At 39.9% G+C, this 25,687-nt stretch overlaps 1 protein-coding gene across 2 annotated transcripts in view; it reads right to left on the reverse strand.

Moving 5' to 3' along the window:
• The window catches only part of LOC144607015 (guanine nucleotide-binding protein G(q) subunit alpha), an 84,492-nt gene extending 59,033 nt beyond the window's left edge, over positions 1-25,459 (reverse strand). The window contains exon 1 of one of the 2 annotated variants that reach the window (XM_078423550.1): positions 24,815-25,459. In XM_078423550.1, the coding sequence (XP_078279676.1) occupies positions 24,815-24,950 (136 nt within the window). In that variant the 5' untranslated portion in view covers positions 24,951-25,459. Of the gene's footprint in view, positions 1-24,444; positions 24,553-24,814 lie in introns of those variants that run through there. The other variant, XM_078423553.1, reaches the window with a different exon arrangement.
• Positions 25,460-25,687: the final 228 nt, after the last annotated feature.

Genomic DNA, 25,687 nt, shown 5'->3' on the forward strand with positions numbered 1-25,687 from the left:
AGTGGCAAGGCCCTTGCTTTTGTAAATTCACAACTGTTTACTTTGGAAGAGAGAATCATCTATTCAAATTTAAATCACAAGCTTTCAAGTGGTATATACCTGCAGTTAAGGTACAACTGCTAATTCAAAGCAGCCAGATAATATTTGTATGTCTTTTTTTAATGTGGTTCTACTTTGGCTGTTTAGTTTTGTGGGGGTACAGTGCTTGGATAAAGATTAATTTGTTCTGTGCATTTTGATTTGTGATTTCATTCAGAAATTTTTCATATTTTCATTTTGAAAGCTGTGCAATGAAAGTTGCTGTTAAAGAAAATGTATTTTTCAGAAAATGTTTTAATATTGCCCTCTTTGTCAGGAAGGCACATGAACCCACTGGCATCGATGTGACACAAAGATAATTGGTCATCAATTGGTATGTTTCTTGTTTAGATATATTTGCAGAAGCCAGGTAAGAAATGGAAACATAGCATAGGAAAGACTAATATTTTTTTCACATGCACACAGCTAAAAGCTGCAGTATATTGATATGTTTTTTTTAAAAGTCTAAATTGTCCAGTGCAAGTTGTGATTTGTTTTCAACATTGGTACTATTTGTACTTTCTAGTCAATCAGTACTGAATTCCAAGAAATTGATTGAACTTTACAGACAGTATAAGAAAATAACTGCAGATGCTGGTACAAATCGAAGGTATTTATTCACAAAATGCTGGAGTAACTCAGCCGGTCAGGCAGCATCTCAGGAGAGAAGGAATGGGTGACGTTTCGGGTCGAGACCCTTCTTCAGACTGATGTCAGGGGGGCGGGACAAAGGAAGAGTATAGGTGGAGACAGGAAGATAGCGAAAGAACTGGGAAGGGAGAGGGGAAGAGAGGGACAGAGGAGCCATCTAAAGTTGGAGAAGTCAATGTTCATACCGCTGGGCTGTAAGCTGCCCAAGCGAAATATGAGGTGCTGTTCCTCCAATTTCCGGTGGGCCTCACTATTGCACTGGAGGGGGCCCATGGCAGAAAGGTCAGACTGGGAGTGAGAGGGAGAGTTAAAGTGCTCAGCCACCGGGAGATCAGGTTGGTTAAGACGGACTGAGCAAAGGTGTTGAGCGAAACGATCGTCGAGCCTGCGTTTGAACTTTACAGACAAGTTTGAAAGAGCACATGAACCTTCACATTTGCTTTAACATTACCCAGATGTTTTCAAATTTAAGTAATTTGGCATTAATTTGGGAAATCAAGTTTTTAAAGAACTACTAGACCAAGTGGACCCATTGGGCCCAAACCTGTCCTGCATTGGTGCAGCACCTTCTCCTCCCCCCTCCCCCCTATTCCCCTCCACCCCCTCCCTCCTCCTCCCCCTCCCCTCTATCCCCCTCAATCCCCTTATCCTTCATCCTCCCTCCCCCCCTCCCTCTTCCCAACCCTAGGAGATAGATTTAAACATTAAAATGTGAATAACTTAAAAAATATAACACCGATTTCAATAAAACTACTTGGATTACCATTAAAGCAGTGACGGTGAGTAAGGTGGCCCTAAAATTGTTGCGCTATCGTGTACGATTTTGGCTGTAGTTCAATCACAAACAAACGAGTTTTAGTATATAGATATAGATGCTGGCAACTTAGTCAATAATGACTTAATATGTTTGTATTTGACATATTTGTCATAGAAGATGCCATTATTTTGTTAGTAAGGATGACTAAAATTCTGTTTACATTTATTGACTCAAAGATTTAATGTAACCTTTGGTAGTTGTTAAGTCTTACGCATTTTAGAAATTATAGTGTGGAATTTGGCTTCTCATTAACAGGGAAGGAAGAAAGTAGGCATCACTTTATGTTTCAAGATCTTGGGATGTCTCCATTGTGGTATTTGTTCTGCCAAGATAAACTGGGCTAATTAGTCTCGGTGCCTTTTAAAATATTTTGATCTTTTAGATGTTTTTTGAAGATACTTTTTTAGGTTGGTTTTAAAAAATCCAAATTTCCTATAAAAAGGAACTCTTGAATTTTCAATGAGGGAGTGAGGTGGGTTACCTAACTGCTGAAAAATGTTTAGACAGTCCCTCTATTAGTGAATAAACAAAGAACTGCAGATGCTGGTTTACAAAAAAAGACAATGCTGGAGTAACTCAGCGGGTCAGGCAGCTTCTCTGGAGAACATGGATAGGCGACGTTTCAGACTGAGAGAAGGGTCCTGACCCAAAATGTCACCAAATAAGGCTGCGTTCTCAGCCTCCTTCTTTACTCCTTGGACACCCCGGCTGTGCGGCCATGTACAAATCTAATCCAATTTTCAAATTTGCAGACAATACCACCATTGTGGGCCCGATATCAAATAATGATGAGACGGAGCAGTGAAGGAGATCGAGAACCTCATGTCCTGGTGTCTTGACATCAACCTTTCTCTCAATGTCAGCAAGACAAAGGAGATAGTGATCGACTTCAGGAAGCGAAGCAGTACACATACCCCAGTTTGCATCGACGGTGCCGAAATAGAGATGGTTGAAAACTTCAAATTCTTAGGAGTCAATATCACCAACTTCTCCTGGACCACTCATTTTGAAGCAACGACCAAGAAAGTATGCCAATGCCTCTACTTCCTTAGAATTTCCCTAGGAAATTCAGCAAGTCCCTTACTACTCTCACCAACGTCTACAGATGCACCATAGAAAGCATTTTATCAGGATACATCATAGCTTGGGTTGGGAACAGCTCCATTCAAGACCGCAAGAACTTGCAACAAATTGTGAACGCAGCCCAGACCATCACACAAACCAACCTCCCTTCTATTGACTCCAGTTATAGCTGTTGCTGCCTCGGCAAGGCCAGCAGCTTATTCAAGGCCACTTATTCGTCTCCCCTCTGCCATCAGGCAAAAGTTATAGAAGTGTGAAAAAGCACACCTCCAAGTCCAGGGATAGTTTCTTACCAGCTGTTATCAGGCAACTGAATCATCCTACCACAACCAGAGAGCAGTGCTGAACTACTATCTACCTCTTTGGTGACCCTCTGACTATCCTTGATTGGACTTTGCTAGCTTTACTTTGCACTAAACGTAATTCCCTTATCAGGTATATAGACACTGTAAATGGCTCGATTGTAATCGGGTATTGTCTTTCTGCTAACTGGATAGCACGCAACAAAACCTTTTCACTTCTATCTCGGTACACATGACAATAAACTAAACTGAACTGAACATGATGTTCTCCACAGAGTGACTCCAGCATTTTGTGTCCTTTTTCCTCCATCAATGTATCGTGGTGGTGAAGTGAAGTACTAACTTGACGCATGTAATCTTTTATCTATAGTCCAAGAATTCATCTGGCTGCTTCCTTGCACCTCTAAGGTTTTATAAGTTTTTGAAAATGCTGTATCTGTACCTGTGGTTAATTAATACTGTTGCACAAGATATATAAGAGGGGTAAAATGCAGAAGGTGGAGAGTACGAGAACATTTGAAGGTGGAAACGTATCTGATAAGGATATCAGGTTGAGAAAGAATGGAACCACTGTGCAGTTCAAAGGGTAGAACAAAAAAAATTGTAAATGTAATATCGACCCAATTTGCTTGGGTTTTCGAAAATCCCGTGATTAAACTCAAGTGACTTGTCAGCCTGAAACACTCTGGAACTTAACCCCTTTCCCCGATCGACAAGTTGTTTTCCATGCAATTCTCTATAGCACAAGGTTTCTTCGGAACTATTACGTAACAGCTCTAATGTTTACTTGCTCGAGTTGGTGTCTGCATCAGATTCTTGAATAAGAACCAAATCAAATTTAAGCTTTGTATACGGGTGCTACCAACATCTCTCATTATTTGAAGACACAATACTTTCACAAGCATCATCTGAATTAATTTTCTCCTTTTGGCCAAAGCCAGCTCTTTTTTATTCTTATTGGTTCACCAGACCAAGTGGACCCGTTGGGCCCAATCCTCTCCTGCATTGGTGCAGCACCCTCTCCTGCCCCCCTCCCCATCCCCTTAGCCTCCCTCCACCCCCCTCCCTCCCTAGTAGATTTAAACTTTGAAATTGGTGTTATATTTTTTAAGTTATTCACATTTTAATGAAACTTCCTCCATTAGCACCAAAGGGACGACGGTTAGTAAGGTGGGCCTCAAGGTGTTGCGCTATCGTGTACCGTTTTGGCTAAGTTCGGGAACAAACAAACAAACGAGAGTTTTAGTATATGGATGTTGTTTTCCAGTGCTTCAGATCTGTAATCCATTTTAATGTCTATCCTTGTCTGATCCCTTGAATTGCTCCTAACAATGCCCTGCTCCCCAAATAATGTGACAAATAATTTTACCCAGACTGAATTTCAGTCATCAACTAATTTTGTGCAGTTGCATTTCTAAAACCCCCCACTTTCTTTTCCACTCTTATGATTTAGGCAAAAATTGTGATCTATCTACACATCTCAGCTTTCTCCAAAGACCCACGCCATCACAGAAGATGGTATTCAGCCAATATGATTCAATCCCTGTGACAAAAAAATAACTGACAGCACCAGATGTGGTAATGGTGAGAGGACGAGACAACATCCTGCTCTTCCACTAAAGATTTGTGCTCCAAAATTAGCTGAACTTTGATCCAAGCTCCTCCAGTTCAGTTGTAAACACAAGCATCCACCCAGTATTTGCCCAGGCATGTCCTGATCACAGAACAAATTCAATCTAGTCAATCACAGTCGAGTCTTTTCCCAGTCCAAGTCCAGAACACTGTCAGTTACTTATCAACAATCTATACTTATCAATAACGACTTCCGAATGGTTAGCTTTGGTTTTGCCAGGACCACTCCAGACATCAAAGCCTTTAGCCGACTGAATTTAGTTTAGATTTGCGTGGACCTGCCTTTATCAGCATCAAGGAAGCACAGTAAAAAGGAAGCCAGGCTTCAATGGGTGAACACTCCATTGTTTGGAGTCATTTCTCACACAGTGGAAGATGGTTGAAGCTGGTGGTAAATTATCCCAGCCAAAATGGAATATGCCCAATGCCCAACCATCTTTAGTTGCTTCATCAATGACCTTCCTTCCATCATAGTTTCAGAAGTTTGAAAAATTGCTGATAACTGGTTCATGCCCCATTTCCTTTTCAGTACCTCAGCAAATTAAATGTTCTATGCCTTCATGCAACAAAACCACTATCATCCTAGTGACAAAGAAAAACAAGATAGCTTGCCTTAATAACCACCTTCAACTGGATCTGACATTCACCAAAACAGTGCTTCGAGAGGCTGGCTCTTATTTATTGTCTACAGCTCCCCCTTCAACACCATATACCCATCTGAACTGATCTCCAAACTCCAAGACTGAGGAATCAGCACCCACCCTTCTGCAAATGGTTCATTGACCGCCTGACCCATACACTACAATCAGCGAGGATATGCAACAAAACATAATGCTTTCTCAGTTCCTTACTATGCATACTATACATTCACAACTGTGCAGTCAAATTTTGCTCCAACTTCATTTACAAATTTCAAGATTACACCACCATAGCTGGCCGGATCTTGAAGAATGATGAGACAGGATACAGAAGGAGACAGAGCTCAGGAACAGTGTCAAGGCAATAAACTCTCCTTCAATATCAGCAAGGGGATGGTTATTGACTTCAAGCAGATAAGCAATGTGCATGCCCCAGTGGAAATGGACAACAGCTTCGAGTTCCTGGGTGTAAATATCTCTAACACTGCTGTATCAACCATATTGAGGCCAATAAAGCACTCCAACAAAAGACAGAGGAACCTCGGTATGTCTCCATCAATTCCTGCCTCGGGAAAGCAGCCAACATAATGAAAATTCATTTTCATCCCATGCATTCCCTCTCCTGTAGGGCAGAAGATACAAAAGCTTGAAAAATGCATACCATCAAATTCAGAAATAGCTTCTTCCCTGTTATCAGACTGTTACACAGCCCTCTCATATGGTAGAATGTAGTCCCAGTATTAAACTTGCCTCAATGCCGCCTTATCTATATCTGCAGCTCTGTAATGATTTAATACTATATTCTGTACTCTGGCATTTTCTCTGTGCATTACCTGTTGTACTTGTTTGTGGCTTGATTGTATTCATTTATAGAATGATTTGGCTTAACAGCACACAAACAAAGGTTTTCACTGAGTCTCTGCAGATGACATTAAAAACCAATACCAATAAACAAGCTTTAGCAATTTGCCATCGCTGGAAGATCTGATATTTTACTTTAATACCTCATCCAGGTCATTATGTACCTTGGGAAAGGTAGGGAAGTTGCATACAGCAAACTCCAAGAAAAACTAAAATGAAATCAATTGAAGTTTAAAAAGAGAAAACAGAGCAGATTTGTAAACATTGAAGTGACTGAAAATAAAACAAAGGTTATTTTATTTGCTTAATCTGTCCCCAACCACTAATCGCAAATGATCAAAAAAATTCAGAATGTCTTTCAAAGTCTGTCAAACAGTGACAAATTAGGAATGGATTTGTACAAGTTCTCACGATCACAAACTCAATTTAAAAGACTTGAAGACATATTATTTGTTGTTCCTTGCAGCTTGTGGAGAAAGTAACATTTCAGTCCAGACTGCATCTAAATCGAGGTTAAAGAGGTCAAAAATTCATTGAGTAACATGCAAGCCCTCTCCCAGATTTATCCTGTACTTGGTGTAACCTAGAAAGCACACTTTTCCTGAGCAAATTCATCCTCATTGAAAGAATGTTAGTACGAATAGGTGCACTTCTAGCCCTCCTCTTGGGTTTCTATGACAGTATCTCCAAAATTATCAATGATCGGCTGGATCTGAATCCATTATCTCTAGGTTAAAGACGAGTTGTCATTCTGTTGTATCTTCCGATGAAATTGTCACAATGGAAACTATTCTTTATTTCATTGAAATCAGAAGGCAAATAACAAATAAACTTCCAAGAGCAAAGTAACAATAATCTTTCAGGAACAAACGTATTGCTGTACAAATTAAAATTAATTCCATGCGAAAACACTAAAAATAGACCAGAGTCGAATATGTCCAATATCATGGGTGACGTTTCGGGTCTCGACCCTTCTTCAGGGTCTGAAGAAGGGTCTCGACCCGAAACGTCACCCATTCCTTCTCTCCCGAGATGCTGCCTGACCTGCTGAGTTACTCCAGCATTTTGTGAATAAATACCTTCAATTTGTACCAGCATCTGCAGTTATCTTCTTATATGTCCAATATCATAACTAGCTTGTTAGGAAACAAACATAAATGATATACAATCACTTGCCACTGTTAAGGTCTTAAACACCATAAATCCATGCACATCTTTATGGTGAACAAAAGATAAACATTTTCCAACTTAATCATTTGAAAAATAAACAGGATTTTCCATTCCAGTTTTTTTAAATTTGCGCACAACACCTGACAAAATTCTGTTCTCCACCAGATTCATCACCAAGATTAAATCCTTCTAGAAAATTGACTGACTTTTAAAGGATTAATGCATGGTATATCACTTCGGATGATCAATGCCTTTTTGCACACTTTGAAATACGCAGAAGTGGCATCTCTGGGAAAAGTAAAAAGCAGTGTTGACATTTCAACTATCATCAGAACTAGGCCGAGTGACAAATCAAACCATTTAAATTAAAAAGGATGGAGAGAACAAAGGGAATGCAATGTCTGTGATAAAGTGGAATCCAAGAGAAGTTTAATGACATAGGTGATGGTGGAGGCAACTAACAGGTGGTGGTTAAGGCCTGTTACTCTGATTTGACTGCATGAGATGCAAATAAAAAGTCGAATAAGGACTGCGGAGAGAGATATAAATAAGAGGGATGTAAACAAGCAATAGCTAATGTGTAAAAAAAGTAGAATTTACAGAAAATACATGAGCAAAACAAAGTGCTGGAGTAACTCAGTGGGCCAGGCAGTACCTCTGGAGGACATCAATAGATGAAGCTTTGGGTTGGGACCCTTCTTCAAACCGCTATTAGGGAGAATAGAATTGGAAGAATGTGAGGCTGGACAAATAGATTCTCTTTTAAAGCACCAACAAAAGGCAGTATTAAAAATTTGAGATGGAAATAAAAGGTTTACAATGAAGAGCATCAAGCCTGAGGATTGTGAAAATTTCATGTCAGCAAAGGAGACAAGGAATTAGAAAGGAAAGGGAAGTTAGAACATGAAAGTTAACAAGTAAAAAAAAAAGAACTGCAAACGGCTCTATCAGATAAGAAAAGTTAACAAGTCAATATGCACTTCTTGCTGATTGAGAAGAAATTTTGCTTGGTGGAAATATGTCATAGCAATAATAATTTAAGACTAATTTTTGCTTTAAATTGTCTGACTGCTTTTATTGGCAGCAGTTCCAAGTGACTCAGTGCTATGGGCAGGACCATTCCTGCCCTCATTCACCTGGGCTGCACACGTGTAGGCCCAGCATCATCTGTCCTTCAGCATATATCATACTTTAACTTGGATAAATCCAGAACCTATTTCCACTTGGTGGCTGAATGCCTACAGTTTCCTGCAGAACCACCCGCCTGAAGTAAGAAAATTCACACCATTATGCTCACTTTAATAAAACGGTCACACTGAAGTTTAATGCGTGTCAACGAAGTCAGCGTCATGTACATTTGGAGATCAAGCATTGAAGATGCAATCTTTTATACTGACAGTTGACAAATATTAACGTCTTCATGAGTAAAAATCAACAAATAGGTACTGTAAAACAGTGCTCTTCCTGATCAAGCCATCAGGATAAATACTAAATGCTAACCATCTTGAAAAAAAATATTTTTTAAACAAGGAAAATGTCGCTGATTGTGCATCGACTTATGTATCTATCACCTCGTTAGATATTCACACTTGATATCTACCTCAGCTCAGTCTGACAGTTGACTTAAAATCAAGGTTAACATTTTAAATGTTGGAAATGCTAGGTTTTAGGCGAATTGAACAATAATTAACACAATTAAAAAAGCAGAATCAACACAATTAAAGTGTTAAATCAAATTCTTTACCTTCAGTCTGAATAATCACACGTGATACTGGATTAGCACATCAGATTTATTCCACCATGGGGTTCTTCCCGAGAAGATCTCCAGACACAACTAGTGTCTGAAGAGACCTCAACTCAGGGCAGGGGAAGAACAACTTCTCCACGATTGTTTACTTTTTTATACAGAAAAAGAGGTGTGACAAAAAGAAATCAAGGACCAATTACACATCTAATACAAGGACCAATTACACATCTAATACAATTCCCATGGTTACAGAGAAGACAAAATCATTGATACAGGTCACATGCTCAGAAACCAAACCATTAATATAAGTCACATGTTTTTAGAGAAACGCATCAATTTACCTAGAGTGGATTCAAAACTTTTCCTACTTTCACACGCACCCAAATAAGGAGTTGTTACTAAGAAAGAAACTTTCTTATCTCTATAGACGAGCAATCTCGTAGCTGCATGACCTTGCTTTACTGTTTCAATACACAGCACTCGCAGTCAGACAGAGTAGTGGGAGAGGTGGTTCTAATAGTATAGATTCTCAAAAGTAGGTCATCTCATTTGGTTTATAGTCTTTTAGCTGCACAAACTGAAGGCTTCCTTTTGTATGCCTACCAATGGTTAGAGTCAGGCTCAAGATCAGTCTTCCCGAGAGTGAATCCATGGAAAGCAATTGGTCTGAATGAAGTACCTCACTCCATCCTCTGGACCTGTGCGGATCAACTGGCAGAGGTATTCACAAAATCTTTAACCTTTCACTACTCCATTTTGAGGTCCCCACCTGCTTCAAAAGGACCATTATCATCAATATGCTGAAGAAAAGTAAGGTGGCGTGCCTTAATGATTACCATCCAGTTGTTCTGACATCACCATCATGAAGTTCTTCGAGAGACTGGTGATGCCACACATTAGCTTCAGCTAGCCCTGTTCCAGTGTAGTTTGCTTACCGTCGTAACCGGTCCACAGTTACAGATGCCATCTCCCTGGCCCCAAACTAATCTCTGGAACACCAAGGCAACAAGGACTCCCATGTTCCACTCCTATTTAACGACTTTGTGCTACCGTCAACACCATAATCACATCCTAACTCATCTCCAATGTCTGGATCTTGGAATCAGCTCCCCCCACTGCCACTGGATCCTCAACTTTCTGCCCCACAGACTTAGGCAATGATAGGTGACGACACGCCCTCCGTAACAGAACCCTCAGCAGTGGTGCATTGCAAGACTGCATTCAGTCCCTTACTATACTCCCTTTACACTTACGACTGTGCGGCAAAATTCGAGTTTACAGATGACACCAATGCAAATTTGCAGTGGCCGAATCACAAAGAATGTGATAGGAGGAGATATAGAACCTAGTGACATGTAAATAAATCACTTTGGCTCTTGCAAGTTACTTACCAAAGTGCAAGGTACTCAAATTACAAAGCTGCACCTTGGTAAGTAACTTGCAAGAGCCAAAGTGATTTATTTACATATCACTAGGTTCTATATCTCCTCCTATCACATTCTTTGTGATTCGGTCACTGCATATTTGCATTGGTGTCATCTGTAAACTCGAATTTCGCCGCACAGTCGTAAGTGTAAAGGGAGTATAGTAAGGGACTGAATGCAGTCTTGCGATGCACCACTGCTGAGGGTTCTGTTGCGGAGGGCGTGTCGTCACCTATCGTTGCCTATCAAGCAGATTCATTATTTTTAATTTTCTTCAAACTTTTTACTCTAAAAATCCTCATTATAATTCACATTTCACGCTGATATTTTAAAATGATGTACCTGCCCTGAAAAGTTTTCTTAAAACTGAATATGAAGTACAAATGGATTTTAAGTGTATCTATAAGGATTACTGTGTTTATTTTCAAATGACTAATTCGCTGCTGCATTCTCCCTAGTTCATACTAATTTTCCCATCATTCTGGAGCAAACCCACCATAAATTTTCAATGGAACAGGTACGTTGTACAAAGACAAATATGACCTGGCTATTTTGATGAGGTGTAACACAAGATAGAACTTATGTTTCCCAGTTCAGTATTTAGTTCCAACTCTAATCAGTTTCAAACAAGACGAGCACTTTAGAAACATCATTGCAAATCAAAGACAGTTAAAACGATAAATCACAAAAGAATAAATAGCCTGATCTATTCCTGTAGCTGTACTATTTGTAGAAGATACAATAGTGGTAAAGTTCATAAACGGGAAACTTTGATGGAAAGGACACTGAATGTAAAATATGGATGGTTAAACCTCACTATCTGACACTTTACCTATGCGAATGTTATACTTCTTAGCCAATGCCAGAATATTGTTTCGGACTTCCTGCAAGCAGCCATGAACTGATTTGTTTGTTGATGGTCACTTCCGTTGAAAAATGTGATGAAAGGTCACTAAATGAAGCCGTAACAGATGATGGTTGGGCCTGGGATACTGCCCTGAAGAATTTCCAAAGAAATATCATAGAGCTACTGAATGACTTCCAAATACCATCATCATCTTCCTTTGTGCAATATATGAACCCAATGTTTTTCTTTGGTGTAAGTGAACGAGTCATATCCAAGCAGAGCTGTGTCAGCAAGGCAACAATGAAGACAGTTATATAGTGGTAAACTGCAAAAGGTATGTCATGTTCACAACTAGGAGGTTCAGTCGAGGCAATTATAACTCTTTCCAACAATTCAGCCAACTAAAGGAACCTACGGCAGTATTATGACAAAGCACTTATTCCCCAACAAGCAGTTCACACCATTATTCAATTGGGATTCTGCCAGAGCCACTTTGTTTCTGATTAAATTGCTCCTGGGTCCAAATATTGTCAAAAGTGTCAAATCACATAGAACTATCAAGGTAAGAATGCGGCAGAAAGACCTTCACCATAACTTCAGCATTGCATTACATTTGCCTATTTGTGGAAAATTAGGAATTGGCACCAATGATTATAATTTCCAGCAAAAGGCCATGTCCATTTAATGACTTGTTCTCAAATGCAATTAAATGTAATTCAATCTCTACAAATATGAGAGGGAAAAAAGACTCATGGTGTTTAATGTGCCTTTACTAGATTCCATTCAGTTGATGGTGAATAATTACTGCAGGAAGGTTACACTGCACACGCCCTGCCCAGACCCTGCCCCCTCCCGAGGAAACTATTTTCTGCTTGCTAGCTTACAAACTAATTTTTATGTGGTTCTCCGGTTGCCAATCAAAACCACGTTATAACTAATCCAGCCCACAAAATACAAATAGCGCTTCCTAATTCATCAATCATGTTGTATCCAATTAATTTTATGGAAACATGTTATGAAAGCATTGGAATGTCAATCAGCTACAGTGCACAATTCATCTATCTACCTACTACCTACCTACCTACTACCTACCATCTTCCTACCTAATATCTACTATCTACCTGTCTACTATCTATCTACCTACCTGTCTACTATCTACCTACCTGTCTACGATCTATCTATCTACCTGTCAACCATCCATCACCTATCTACCACCAACCACTAACTAGCTACCATCTACCTACCACCTACTATATATCTACTAACTACTATCCACTAACTATCTACTACCTACCAACCGTCCATCCATCTACCAATCGTCCGCCCACCCACCCACCATCCGCCTGCCCACCACCCAACCATCTACTACCTACCTAGGGGGGATGGGGGTAAGGGGGAGTGGGGGTGGGGTCGGGAAGCGTGGGGGCGTGGGAGAGCAGTTGGGGTGGGGGGGAAGGCGGACAGTGGGGGCCAGGAGAGAGTGGGGGTGGGGAGGAGGGGAGAGTGGGGTGGGTGGTGGTCAGGAGAGGGGGAGGGGGAATAGGGGTGGGGAGAATAGGGGTGGGGTGGGGAGAATAGGGGTGGGGAGGGGGGAATGGGGGTGGAGGCACAGCTAGGAGATGGGGCAGGGGAGGGTCAAGTGGGGGTGGGGTTGGGGGGATAAGGGGGATTGAGTGGGGGGGGGTTGAGGGTGCTACACCAATACAGGATAGGCTTTGAGTCCAGGGCTCACTCAGTGACGACACCCTCTCCCCTTTTCCCCCTCTACGAGGAATGGGCTGGTAACACTTAATGCTTAAAATATGACACAAATTGGCTGGAACTTCAATGTTAATTCAAACCCAATATATTATGTAAAATACATTTTGTTTTCTGCTTTTTTTCAGTGTATTTATATCTTGCACCATATTTGAGAATAGACACCTGCTTCTGTCTATATTTCCCCAACACAAATCACTTCAACATCTTTAAATAAGTTACTCAATTCACCACAAGCATTTGGAGGAAGGACAATTGTGTAATGCCAAAAAACGGAAAGGGGTGGAAGTTAACCAAAAAGGAAAATATTCACAAGTGGTGCAGTGCTGGCACTGCTAGAGCTGCCGCCTCAGTGCCAGAGACATGGATTCAATCCTGACCTCGGGTGCTGTCTGCTTGGAGTTTGCATGTTCTCCCTGTGGGTCTCATCCAGGTGCTCTGGTTTCCTCCCGCATCTTACAGATGTTTGGGTTTGCAGGTTAACTGGTTGCTGTAAATTGCTCCCAAGTAGAAACATAGAAAATAGGTGCAGGAGTAGGCCATTCGGCCCTTCGAGCCTGCACCGCCATTCAATATGATCATGGCTGATCATCCAGCTCAGTAACCTGTACCTGCCTTCTCTCCATACCCCCTGATCCCTTTAGCCACAAGGGCCACATCTAACTCCCTCTTAAATATAGCCAATGAACCGGCCTCAACTACCTTCTGTGGCAGAGAATTCCACAGACTCACCACTCTGTGTGAAGAAATGTTTTTTCATCTCGGTCCTAAAAGACTTCCCCCTTATCCTTAAGCTGTGACCCCTGGTTCTGGACTTCCCCAACATCAGGAACAATCTTCCCACATCTAGCCTCTCCAACCCCTTAAGAATTTTATATGTTTCTATAAGATCCCCCCTCAGTCTCCTAAATTCCAGCGAGTATAAGCCTAGTCTATCCAGTCTTTCTTCATAAGAAAGTCCTGCCATCCCAGGGATCAATCTGGTGAACCTTCTCTGTACTCCCTCTAAGGCTAGAATGTATTTCCTCAGATTAGGAGACCAAAACTGTACACAATACTCCAGGTGCGGTCTCACCAAGGCCCTGTACAACTGCAGCAGAACCTCCCTGCTCCTATACTCAAATCCTCTTGCTATGAATGCTAACATACCATTCGCTTTCTTCACTGCCTGCTGCACCTGCACGCTTGCTTTCAATGACTGGTGCACCATGACACGCAGGTCACGTTGCATCTCCCCTTTTCCTAATTGGCCACCATTCAGGTAATACTCTGCTTTCCTGTTCTTGCCGCCAAAGTGGATAACCTCACATTTATCCACATTATATCGCATCTGCCATGCATTTGCCCACTCGCCTAATCTATCCAAGTCACTCTGCAGCCTCCTAGCATCCTCCTCACAGCTAACACTGCCACCCAGCTTCGTGTCATCCGCAAACTTAGAGATGTTGCATTCAATTCCCTCGTCCAAATCATTAATATATATTGTAACTAACTGGGGTCCCAGCACTGAGCCTTGCGGTACCCCACTAGTCACTGTTTGCGTGCTATTGTATGTTTCATTTTTTTCCCTTAGTACCTAATCAGATGTACAGCACTTTGGTCAACGTGGGTTGTTTTTAAATGTGCTATACAAATAAAATTGACTTGACTTGACTTGACTGTCTGCCATTCCGAAAAGGACCCATTTATTCCTACTCTTTGCTTCCTGTCCGCCAACCAATTCTCTATCCACCTCAACACTGAACCCCCAATACCGTGTGCTTTAAGTTTGTACACCAATCTCCTATGTGGGACCTTGTCGAAGGCCTTCTGAAAGACCAGATATAACACATCCACTGGTTCTCCCTTGTCCACTCTACTAGTTACATCCTTGAAAAATTCTATAAGATTCGTCAGACATGATTTGTCTTTCATAAATCCATGCTGACTTTGTCCGATGATTTCACCACTTTCCAAATGTGATGCTATCACATCTTAAATAATTGACTCTAGCATTTTCCCCACTACCGATGTTAGGCTAACTAGTCTATAATTCCCCGTTTTCTCTCTCCCTCCCTTTTTAAAAAGTGTAACATTAGCTACCCTCCAATCCTCAGGAACTACTCCAGAATCTAAAGAGTTTTGAAAAATTATCACTAATGTATCCACTATTTCTGGGGCTACTTCCTTAAGCACTCTGGGATGCAGCCTATCTGGCCCTGGGGATTTATCTGCCTTTAATCCATTTAATTTACCTAACACCACTTCCCGACTAACCTGGATTTCCCTCAGTTCCTCCATCTCACTAAACCCCCGGTCCCCTGCTATTTCCAGCAGATTGTTTATGTCTTCCTTAGTGAAGACAGAACCAAGCTAGTTGATCAATTGGTCTGCCATCTCCTTGTTCCCTATGACCAATTCACCTGTTTCCGACTGCAAGGGACCTACATTTGTCTTAACTAATCTTTTTCTCTTCACATATCTATAAAAGCTTTTGCAGTCAGTTTTTATGTTCCCTGCCAGTTTTCACTCATAATCCATTTTCCCTTTCCTAATTAAGCCCTTTGTCCTCCTCTGCTGGACTCTGAATTTCTCCCAGTCCTCTGGTATGCTACTTTTTCTGGCTAATTTATATGCTTCATCTTTTGTTTTAATACTATCCTTGATTTCCCTTGTTAGCCATGGATGCACTACCTTTCCTGGTTTGTTCTTTTGCCAAACTGGGATGAACAATTGTTGTAGTTCATCCATGCGATCTTTAAATGCCTTCCATTGAATGTCTACTGTCAACCCTTTAAGTATCAATTGCCAGTCTATCTTGGACAATTCACGTCTCATACCCTCAAAGTTACCTTTCTTTAAGTTCAGAACACTTGTTTCTGAATTGACTTTGTCACTCTCCATCCTAATGAAGAACTCCACCATATTATGGTCACTCTTGCCCAAGGGGCCTCGCACAACAAGACTGCTATTTAACCCTTCCTCATTACTCAATACCCAGTCTAGAATGGGATAAGTGGAATAACATAGAACTAGTGTGAATGGGAGAACAATGGTCGGCATGGACTCGGTGGGCCAAGAGGCCTTTTTTCATGTTGCATCTTTCAATACAATTCAATACAATATATCTTTATTGTGATTGTACAGGGGTACAACGAGATTGTTAATGCGACTTCCATATGATGCAATAAATTTAGCTAATCAACAGAAATTTAGACAACCCAGAGAAACAAAATTAGAAACAGTTAAAACAGAATAAAGTGCAGGTAGGTCTGTGCCGGGTCGGTGTGCGACGTGACCATCCGACTCAGCAGGACCGGTTCAGAGCAGCTATGGCCCTGGGGATGAAGCAGTTCCTGAGTCTGGAGGTACGGGCGTAGAAGGCCTTGTAGCGCCTGCCAGATGGTAGAGGTTCGAACAGACTATTGCAGGGGTGTGAGGAGTCTTTATGAACGCTGGTGGCTTTCCTGAGGCATCGTGTATTGTAGATGCCCTCCAAGGCTGGTAGCTGTGTCCCGATAATCTTCTAAGCTCTGTAGACTACCCGCTGAAGAGTTCTCCTCTCTGCCTCCCTGCAGCTGAGATACCACACAGGGATGCCATGCATTAGGATGCTCTCTATGATGCAGCGGTAGGAGGTCGTCAGCAGCTGTTGGGGCAGACCAGTCTTTTTCAGCATTCTCAGATAGAACAGTCGTTGCTGCGCCTTCTTGACCAGCGCAGCAGTGTTAGTGGACCATGTGAGGTCCTCCGAAATGCAAGTGCCCAGAAACTGGAAGCTGGACACTCTCTCCACACTGTTCCCGTTGATAAAGATCGGAGCATATTCCCCATTATGTGACCTTCGAAAGTTGATGATCAGCTCCTTGGTCTTAGAGGTGTTTAGGGACAGGTTGTTCAATGATTCAATGATTCAGCTTTGGTTAAAACTATTTCAATAACTTGGAAATTATATCCTTTAGAAACCTAACTACTGTAGAATCACTCATTGCATTGTTCTGGGACATCCTTTTCCAATCAGCAACATGAAAGTGTCAATGAATACCAGGTATATTTCTTTCAATGAAGTTAGATCAAACACCACAGAATAAAGCCATTTCTTTATTCAGACAACAACACAAACCAACAAAATTTCAACCAATTATTCTGAGCCCATAGATAAATTAGTGCCTGGAACACTGCCCTTCATAAATTAAAATATTGCATATCATTTGAAAGTGCAGCAAGGCAGGGCTGTTGACAGTATACCGTTTTATGCTAACACCTGCAACTCAGCTGAATGCCCACCTAAAGTCTAAAAATTCTATGACTAAGTGCAATACAATGTTATTATAGTAATAACATCCCGTTACTGTTGTAATATGATTTGTGAAGTAAGAGTTTGGTTAAAAAGAAATAGTACAGTTTCCGTGAACTAACAGTGATACCAGCAGCATAAATGTTTTCAGTCACAAGGTTTATCATGTGGCCACAAAAAATACTGCTACTGTCATTTTTCATTCAAACTTCTGAACATAAAAATCGAAAAAAGGAAAAGAAGCAAAGTCAAATAAACCCAGCAAAATTTATTCTGAAAGCAACTTTCTGCCCAATCACCGCTTTCTGTTAATTTACTTTTGATTTTGTCCACATTTATTGCTCTGCCCTTTCTTCTGCTGTTAATTTTTTAATTCCTTAACAAAATACAACACTTATTATTGTACAATGTAACACAAATACCAATAGGTTAACAGCAAATCAAGATAAATTATGTAATTTTATTCTCTATTTAAATGAGTTCCTACTGAAAATTAAACCTCTTCAAATGTTATTTTCACCTTTAATATTAACATTAGTTAACTTAATGAGCCACCAAAATTGAGAATATTCAGGTGTACAATGCATCCATTCTATTAATATCACCATAGTAGGTTGTCCAAAAATGCTTCCACCTCTCAAATATCACACGTGCCACCCTCAATTCCATTGCTGCTGAAATACAAAAGTTCTGTTCATTCAGCACTACATTATTAGCCTTCCCTCTTCAATCTTAAATACAATCATATAACTTGCAGCTCATATCCCGTACCACGTGACCTTGACATTTCAACCCAATATTGCTAGTTTTTTATTAATAATTTTTAAATATCCCTGCAGACTAGATCTATCCCTTTACCTATTCCAACTTGCATTTAATGCATATACTCGCTACTCTCCATTCAGCACTTATTTTCAGTTATTAAGATTTTTTAATCTCTTCATAATTTTAAACAAAAGTTCAAAAATTGGCTAAAACGATTGCGTTATCAACTATAATTCGATGGCGAATACTCCCCATGAAATCCACTGGGAGGTGGAGAGACAGGAACACGTCAAAAACAGCGAAAAAAGTGTATTGACTCAAACTAATCAATACTGAAAATTATACAAAAATAAAGCATTTCTCATCATTATATCATTAAAAACATTCCACAAAACTTCCATTCTACTTTCTTACAGAATGGAAAATTCATAATTACCATGGAATAAAATGGGCAAAGGCCATGTACTCTGCATAGCTATGCAACGCTCCATATTATTAATCTGTTTCTTTGCTCATTCATGAACCCAAACCTTTTACTCGGTATTAAGTTCAACAAAAATATGAGGCCATATTAAGGAACCCAAACCTGCTCAAAACCCTCCATGTGTGGTCTAACCAAGTCTTGTATGATTGCAGTAAGCCATTCTTATTCCTACACACAAAACCTCTTACAAAGAAAGTCAACGCTCTATTTGCCTTCGCTAACGGCGAGTGCATGAGCATGTTTGCTTTCAGTGACTGGTATACAAATCCCTTTGTACATCAAGATTTACCAATCTTTCACCATTGAAATTATATTATGCATCATCTTTTTTTTAAACAAAGCTGACAGCATCATATTCATCCATGTTATGCTGTAGCTGCCATTCATTTGCCCACTCAATGAACTTGTCCAAATTACTTTGAAATCACTTTGCAACCTCCTTACACCACTCAGTATTGTGTCACGAGTAAACATAGATAGTTTATTTGTTTCATGCTTTCTCCACATCATTGAAAAAAATTGATTAAAAATAAAGGCAGCTGCATGTCATGCATTGATCCCTGGAGTACCCCATGAGTAGGTGCTAACTGCCCCAACATTAGGAATTCCTACTGTTTCCCATCTTTTAAATCTGTTTGTTTTAATTCTGCATGCTAATGTCTTAAAGAGGTGATTTCATACACGAAAACTGTTTTTTTCTTTTTTACACAAGATTTACTAAATAAAAACAGAGATATCAAAATTTAATTCATTTTAATTGACTTTACATATTTTATCATATCAACCAAGCACTTTGCTTTGAACAAGTGGATTTTCCATCAAAATATGGTGCACAAATTTCCATCCTAACAAATGTTCTTATCGATATGCCATAGAAATTAATATTCAGTGACATGACTCATTAATTTGAGGGGAAACATTGGATGGCAATGGACAACTTTGAATGCACAGTGATCATTTGTCATTCGCAACCTATTCTGTAATTTATTATCGAATAGGAAGCTTGTTACATTTGCCTGAAGTTTTTAAATAACTCAAAATGCCCAGAGTGGTCAACAATAATGGAAAAAAATACCACCTAACCTAAAAATGTTTGACTTTGCTTTCTATGAAATGGCACAGAAAAATACTTTTAAAAAGGCCACAAATAAACATAATTCTTGTGTAAACCTGTTGAATTTAGTGCTAATTTAACAAATTGAAATTTTCATGACACTTGCCTCAATTGGAACTGCTCCTGGATATGCAGAATAAAGTCAACCAATACATCATATTCCATTTGGTTAAGAACACACAAATTTCATTCATTATATTTAAATACATGTTCTGCACATGTTGAATGGACGATAACACAAGTACAGCAACAAGACATTGGATGCTGACAGCAAATGTGAAATTTCATTAATTATTGCATTGCTCCAGCTGTACACAGAACAAGCATGTTTAGCATTAATCACAAAACAAGCTAATTTGTGCTCCAAAGACCTTACTATTTCAAATGTATCATGCCAATCAATTATTACAAATGACTTGTGACATTTTGCCCCACAATTCTATACTAGTATTTGTCTTCCAACAATGTTTTATCCTATCTTCAACCAATCCGTAGCTCTGGATGGATAAATGTCGAATAGAATAAATTTTGTGGCATTATACGTTTACAATTTCTGGCCAAATAGTCTTGCCATGTGGCATATAATAATGTTTCCTTTAAACAAAATCAACATCTACTTTAAAATCATAGTTTTTGAACCAATTCTCCACAACATGGAAGGATGAGGTGATATTCAGATAATTTTCATTTATCATATCATATCATATATATACAGCGCGGAAACAGGCCTTTTCGGCCCACCAAGTCCGCGCCGCCCAGCGATCCCCGTACATTAACACTATCCTACACCCACTAGGGACAATTTTTACATTTACCCAGTCAATTAACCTACATACAATTATAACCTACATACAATATAATTGTCATACAATTATAATGTATGTTCAAACAATTTGGTATTTATACTTGAAGAATCTCCCATGTACAACTGCTAGGCTTCTAGAAATTACTTAATCCTACTGCACCTAAAATAGTATATTATAATCCTATATCAATCTATTGTTCTAGTCATTTAACATTACTCCAAAGAGTATGCTTGAGTTGCTAAAGGGAAATGCATGCAACATTCAAATAATATCAGGATAGAAAATTGTCAAATTTAACTGATTCACCATTTCACCAACAAAAGATTTAGCTATTTGAAGCCAAAGTAATTTAATTATATTAATTACCATTAACAAACATATCTGCTAATAATTTGACACGATCAAGTGCTTGTCTGAACTTAGAACACTTGGATCAATGCAAAACATAATTCATTATTCCAAGTAGTATAGGAAAATAACTGCAGATTCTTGTACAAATCGAAGGTATTACACTATGCTGGAGTAACCATCAGTCTGAAGAAGGGTCTCGACCCGAAATGTCACCCATTCCCTCTCTCCTAGATGCTGCCTGACCTGCTGAGTTACTCCAGCATTTTGTGATACCTTCGATTCATTATTCCAATATTTGCAAATAAAGAAATTAATGCTCAACACTGCGTGATAATTGCAACTTCGAATGAACATCAAGAAGAATTTCAGTTTCCCAACTGATACATTTCCTGCTCAGCACAACCAGCTACGATTATAATATTAAGAGGGGTGACTCAAGTTACCCACCTCTTTAAAGGTTGGTAAAAAAGTGCCTTGCCTGCCTCTAATTCAACTGATGCCCTTCCTTCCATATGATCACGGGTGATATAATGCCACCCTAGACAATAATTGCTTTTCAATTTTTTTTTAAAATTTCACCAGATCCTTCTCCTTCCAAAGTGTCCCACAATATCCCTATTTTTAGGGTATTTCCACCTGCTTACTTTAAGTCACAATTCCCATTTAATAAAGTGCTTTGGAGAATTGTTCTAATATTGAAGACTATATATAAATGCAAGCACACAATACTGATTCTGGGTTACTTACAGCTGCACCATCTCAGTATAAATTTCCTTTCACTATCTAGTACAATAATGCTATACCAGTATTCGCAGACCGAATGAAAAAACACTCATTAAGTTATAGGACACATAATTTTGACACAATGGCAATTTATCCTATTGTTGTATTCCCCTGTGTCCCTACTTCCAATCTGTGAAAGTAAATTACCAGTTTTTATCTTGGCAACTATCCAATGTAGCATTTAAAATCTCTGAAGTGCATGTAATTACAAGCAAGATCCACGTATCACTGTGTGATGTAGCACGATGGAATAATGTCAGAACTGGCTCACAATTTTCAGTGATATAAAACTACGATGAAATGGCAAAAATAAAAACTTGTTATTCTGGACATTAACTTTAAAAAACTACCCACGCTGAATGACAATTCACAAATTTGGGGTTGAGACATCTACTGCTACTTCTCACAGCCTATGTTTTTGAGTACATTCCATTCAACTGTCTACAAGGTGATTTACAGTAAAGAAAAATTGCATTGCCACCTGCATACTTGCTCAAATTAAAACACATATTTCAAAGGTATTGTAAGTTTTAAAGTATACCATATCAATCCTGTAATTGTTTAGTTTACTGTCATGTGTGCTGAGGTACAGTGAAAAGCTTTTGTTGCATGCTAAACAGTTGAAAGATTATACATGATTACAATTGTTCCATCCAGTGTACACAGATACGACAAAGGGAATAACGCTCCTTTATCAAGATAAAGTCTAGTAAAATCCGATTAAAGATGGTCTGAGACTTTTCAATTAGATAAATACTAGCTCAGGACTGTTCTCTAGTTGTCGATGGGATGTTTATAAAGACCAATATCTAAAACATATTGTAAATAAACAATAGTTGACAAAATAGGTTCAAAATTAATTTACATATGGAGATAACTAATCTCTTGGCCATAATCATAATGAATTCACAACTGTAATGAAGCTTTATCACTTCTCACACAGACAAAGTGATATTATTCAGTAGAACTGAGATGAATTATCTGACAGAATTGGGTTTAAATAGCCAAAATCCACTTCACATAGGATCTTTCAGCAATTCTGTGGCACTGATTCAAAGCTTGGACTTTGAAGTGAAACAAGATGTCAAATGGTTTACCCAATAATTCCAACCACATAAAATTTTAAACTCTGAAGGGAACTAAAAGGTGTATATAAAAAGGTGTTAATAGTAAAAATAGAAACACAAACCAAAGTGGGAATTCATCGCATTCTGTCGTACATGCAGCCAGTCAGAAAAATGGCATGCCTTTACTTCAGCCAAAGTTCGAAGTACATAAAATTTAATAAAAATTTATAAAAAATAATACCAATCTGGCATTGTACATATTAATGTACAAATTATGAACTCAGTTAAAAGAGTCCTTAGTTTACAAAATTAGACAATCACAGTTGTGTTACAGAAACTGGTAGCATCAACAAGAAACTTTAAATGTCACTAGTGATATGAAGTGTAACAAGTGGAAGGCAACTGCAATATACTGTGCCAAAGGCTGGAGGGATGCAGGTTCCCGCTCAAATGACTGCACACTGTTGTCATTCATGCTATCGGCTGGAGGGCAAAAACAGGAAGAACTGTGTACCTCTAATAGCAAAAGCAAAAATCCCAAAGTTGCTTCCATGATCATTCTTTGGAATTATTACAAAAGATCTTCAAAACCAACAAAATATATGAAATAAAGTCAAATATAGAAATTTTGGGCAGATGCATTTTTAATTTCATGCATATCATATACTATGATATTATGTAGTGTAACTTGCAAGGTACAGAAAATATTTCCTTACTTTTGAAAGGACTTAAGGCATCAAAGTATGATTAAAAACTCAGACTGTTTCCACTTTAAACTAATGGGAGAAATGAAAGTAGGCTTTGAAATATCAAAAATCTATACCGTCTCTCATGTCTGTTTCTAATACTGTATCATACAAAAAAAATCACCACAGACTGCTGCTCACAACTCCGGTCAATTTCTGTCTTCAGTTGGCTCTTTTGGACAGTTAAGACCACAAGGATAGACAACATCAGACGACGTTAAAAGATGTTTCTTTGCTTTAATTGTATAGAGCCAAGATTCCTCAGGAAATCAATTTATGCTTCTGGACAAGGGACCTGTTCTATCCTTTTGACACTGGTATACCAAACATGCCAACACAGTATTAATGCAGTGTTTTGACATCATCTATTTTGTATAAGCACTCATCATTTTGCTCCTAATCTTATGGAAAATTAAAATGGAAAACAATATTTTGAAGTTTTAACTTACATGTTGCTTGGCAAAAATCAGCAGGTATATTTAGTGCAACTATGATAGGCTAAAATTACACAAAAATTAACTCGCCATTGACTCGGCCGATTTTTTACTAAAACAAAATTTAGATGAACTTCACTTCGTTTATAACCTATTATCAATATCTCAAACGGTCTACCAAAGAGTTATAAATAATCTCAAGTTGGACATAATCTTGCAAAAAGTCCCTTCAATAACAGTTCCCTAGCATCACATTCTAACAAAGTGACAACTTATTCTGAGGTCAGGCTGAAACGATAACTGCACACACGCTGATCAACCTGCTGCACATTTCCAGCCTTTAATCTATAACTTGTCGCACTACTACTCAAAATGAAAATGCAATAAAATGATTACAAAGAAAAGATAATCAGCTAAAAATACAATTTTTAAAGTCAGGCAAAAAAACCTGACGTTCATAATAATTAAACTCTGTTAAGCAGTTCTGCTGGGAATCATTTTCCCCAATGTAATTTACAAATGGAGAATCAAAGTTAATTACATTACAAAAAAAATAAAATTACATATGCCCAAACACAAAAAAAAGGCAAACACCGTTCTGCAAGCTTACAGAAAGACCACTCCATATCCCAGGCCTTGCCTAGGCCTTTCAAAGACTGATCAATCTCCTCGCCCGCCTAAGGAATACACACACAATCTGATCACGAACAAAACGAAAACCCAACATCGTCCCTTCCAACAACGAAATCTAATTAATATATTCGGCGTAAGCAAGTTCACAAACGATGTTGACACACACAGAATTTAAAAAAAATCCTTGGGAATGCCAGCGAGAAAAAAACCCAGAAATCCAATATGAAGGAATCAGGCAGGGTGAGGATTGTGAGGTTGATGATGGGGGGGTCACTGGGTATTTTGCCCATCCCACCCACCACCCCCTCCCCTGTCCCTTTCCCCTCGGCCGCGGCCTTCCTGCTCACCCAGAAGCAGCAGCTTCAGCTCCCTGCGCGCATCCCGCTTGTCCCGCCGCAGCTGCCTCTCTATCTCGGCGTTGATTCTCTTGGATTCTTTCGCCTCTTCGCTCAGGCAGCACGCCATGACAGAGTCGAGAGTCATGAAGCCGGAGGTATATTGTTTGTTTGCAGAGGTGGTTGTGGGGCGGGAGGAGGAGGAGGGGGTGGGGGGCTTTTGGTTGGGGAGGGAGAGAGGGAGGGAGGGGGGCAAAAGGAAGGAATGCCTTTCTCCTCACAGCGACGCCGACATGAAGGAAAAGAAAGGGGGGGAGGAGAATAAAAAGAAAAGGAGGCGGAAGAAAAACGAAGACCCGGTTACGGGTTATTTTCTTTCCACATAATCCTCCGGCACGTCAGATTTTTTTCCCTCCTCCTCCTCCCTTTTTTTCCTCTCTCGCTCTCTCTCCCCTTCGAACTGTTCGCCGTTACCGGCTCCTCCTGCTGGTATTTTTTTTTTGTCGTTTCTTTTGGAAGGAAAATAATAATTAAAAAAACGTCCCCCTTTCTTCCTCGCTGGACTGACTCTCACACACTCATTACACACCCCCGCCTGCTCGCTCCCAACTTGACGGCCGGAAGCGAAGGCTTGGGGAATGTGAGGGAAGGGGGGGGGGGCGGGGTCAGCGCGCGCTCACGTCTCTTGGGCGCGGGTACGGGCGCGCTCGGCGACCGTTGGCCTTCGGAGCGCCAACCAGGGCGTGTGGAGAAGGCGGGGGGGGGTGGGGGGGGGGGCTCGGAGCTGGGGGGGCTTCAACCGACCAATCAAGCGGGATTCCCGCCCCCCGGCGAGGTAGGTGGCCAATCAAACCCGTTGGGCGGGCAGGTAAGGGGGGGTGTGAG

Source organism: Rhinoraja longicauda, chromosome 28 (assembly GCF_053455715.1).
Source record: "Rhinoraja longicauda isolate Sanriku21f chromosome 28, sRhiLon1.1, whole genome shotgun sequence".
Lineage (NCBI taxonomy): Eukaryota > Metazoa > Chordata > Chondrichthyes > Rajiformes > Arhynchobatidae > Rhinoraja > Rhinoraja longicauda.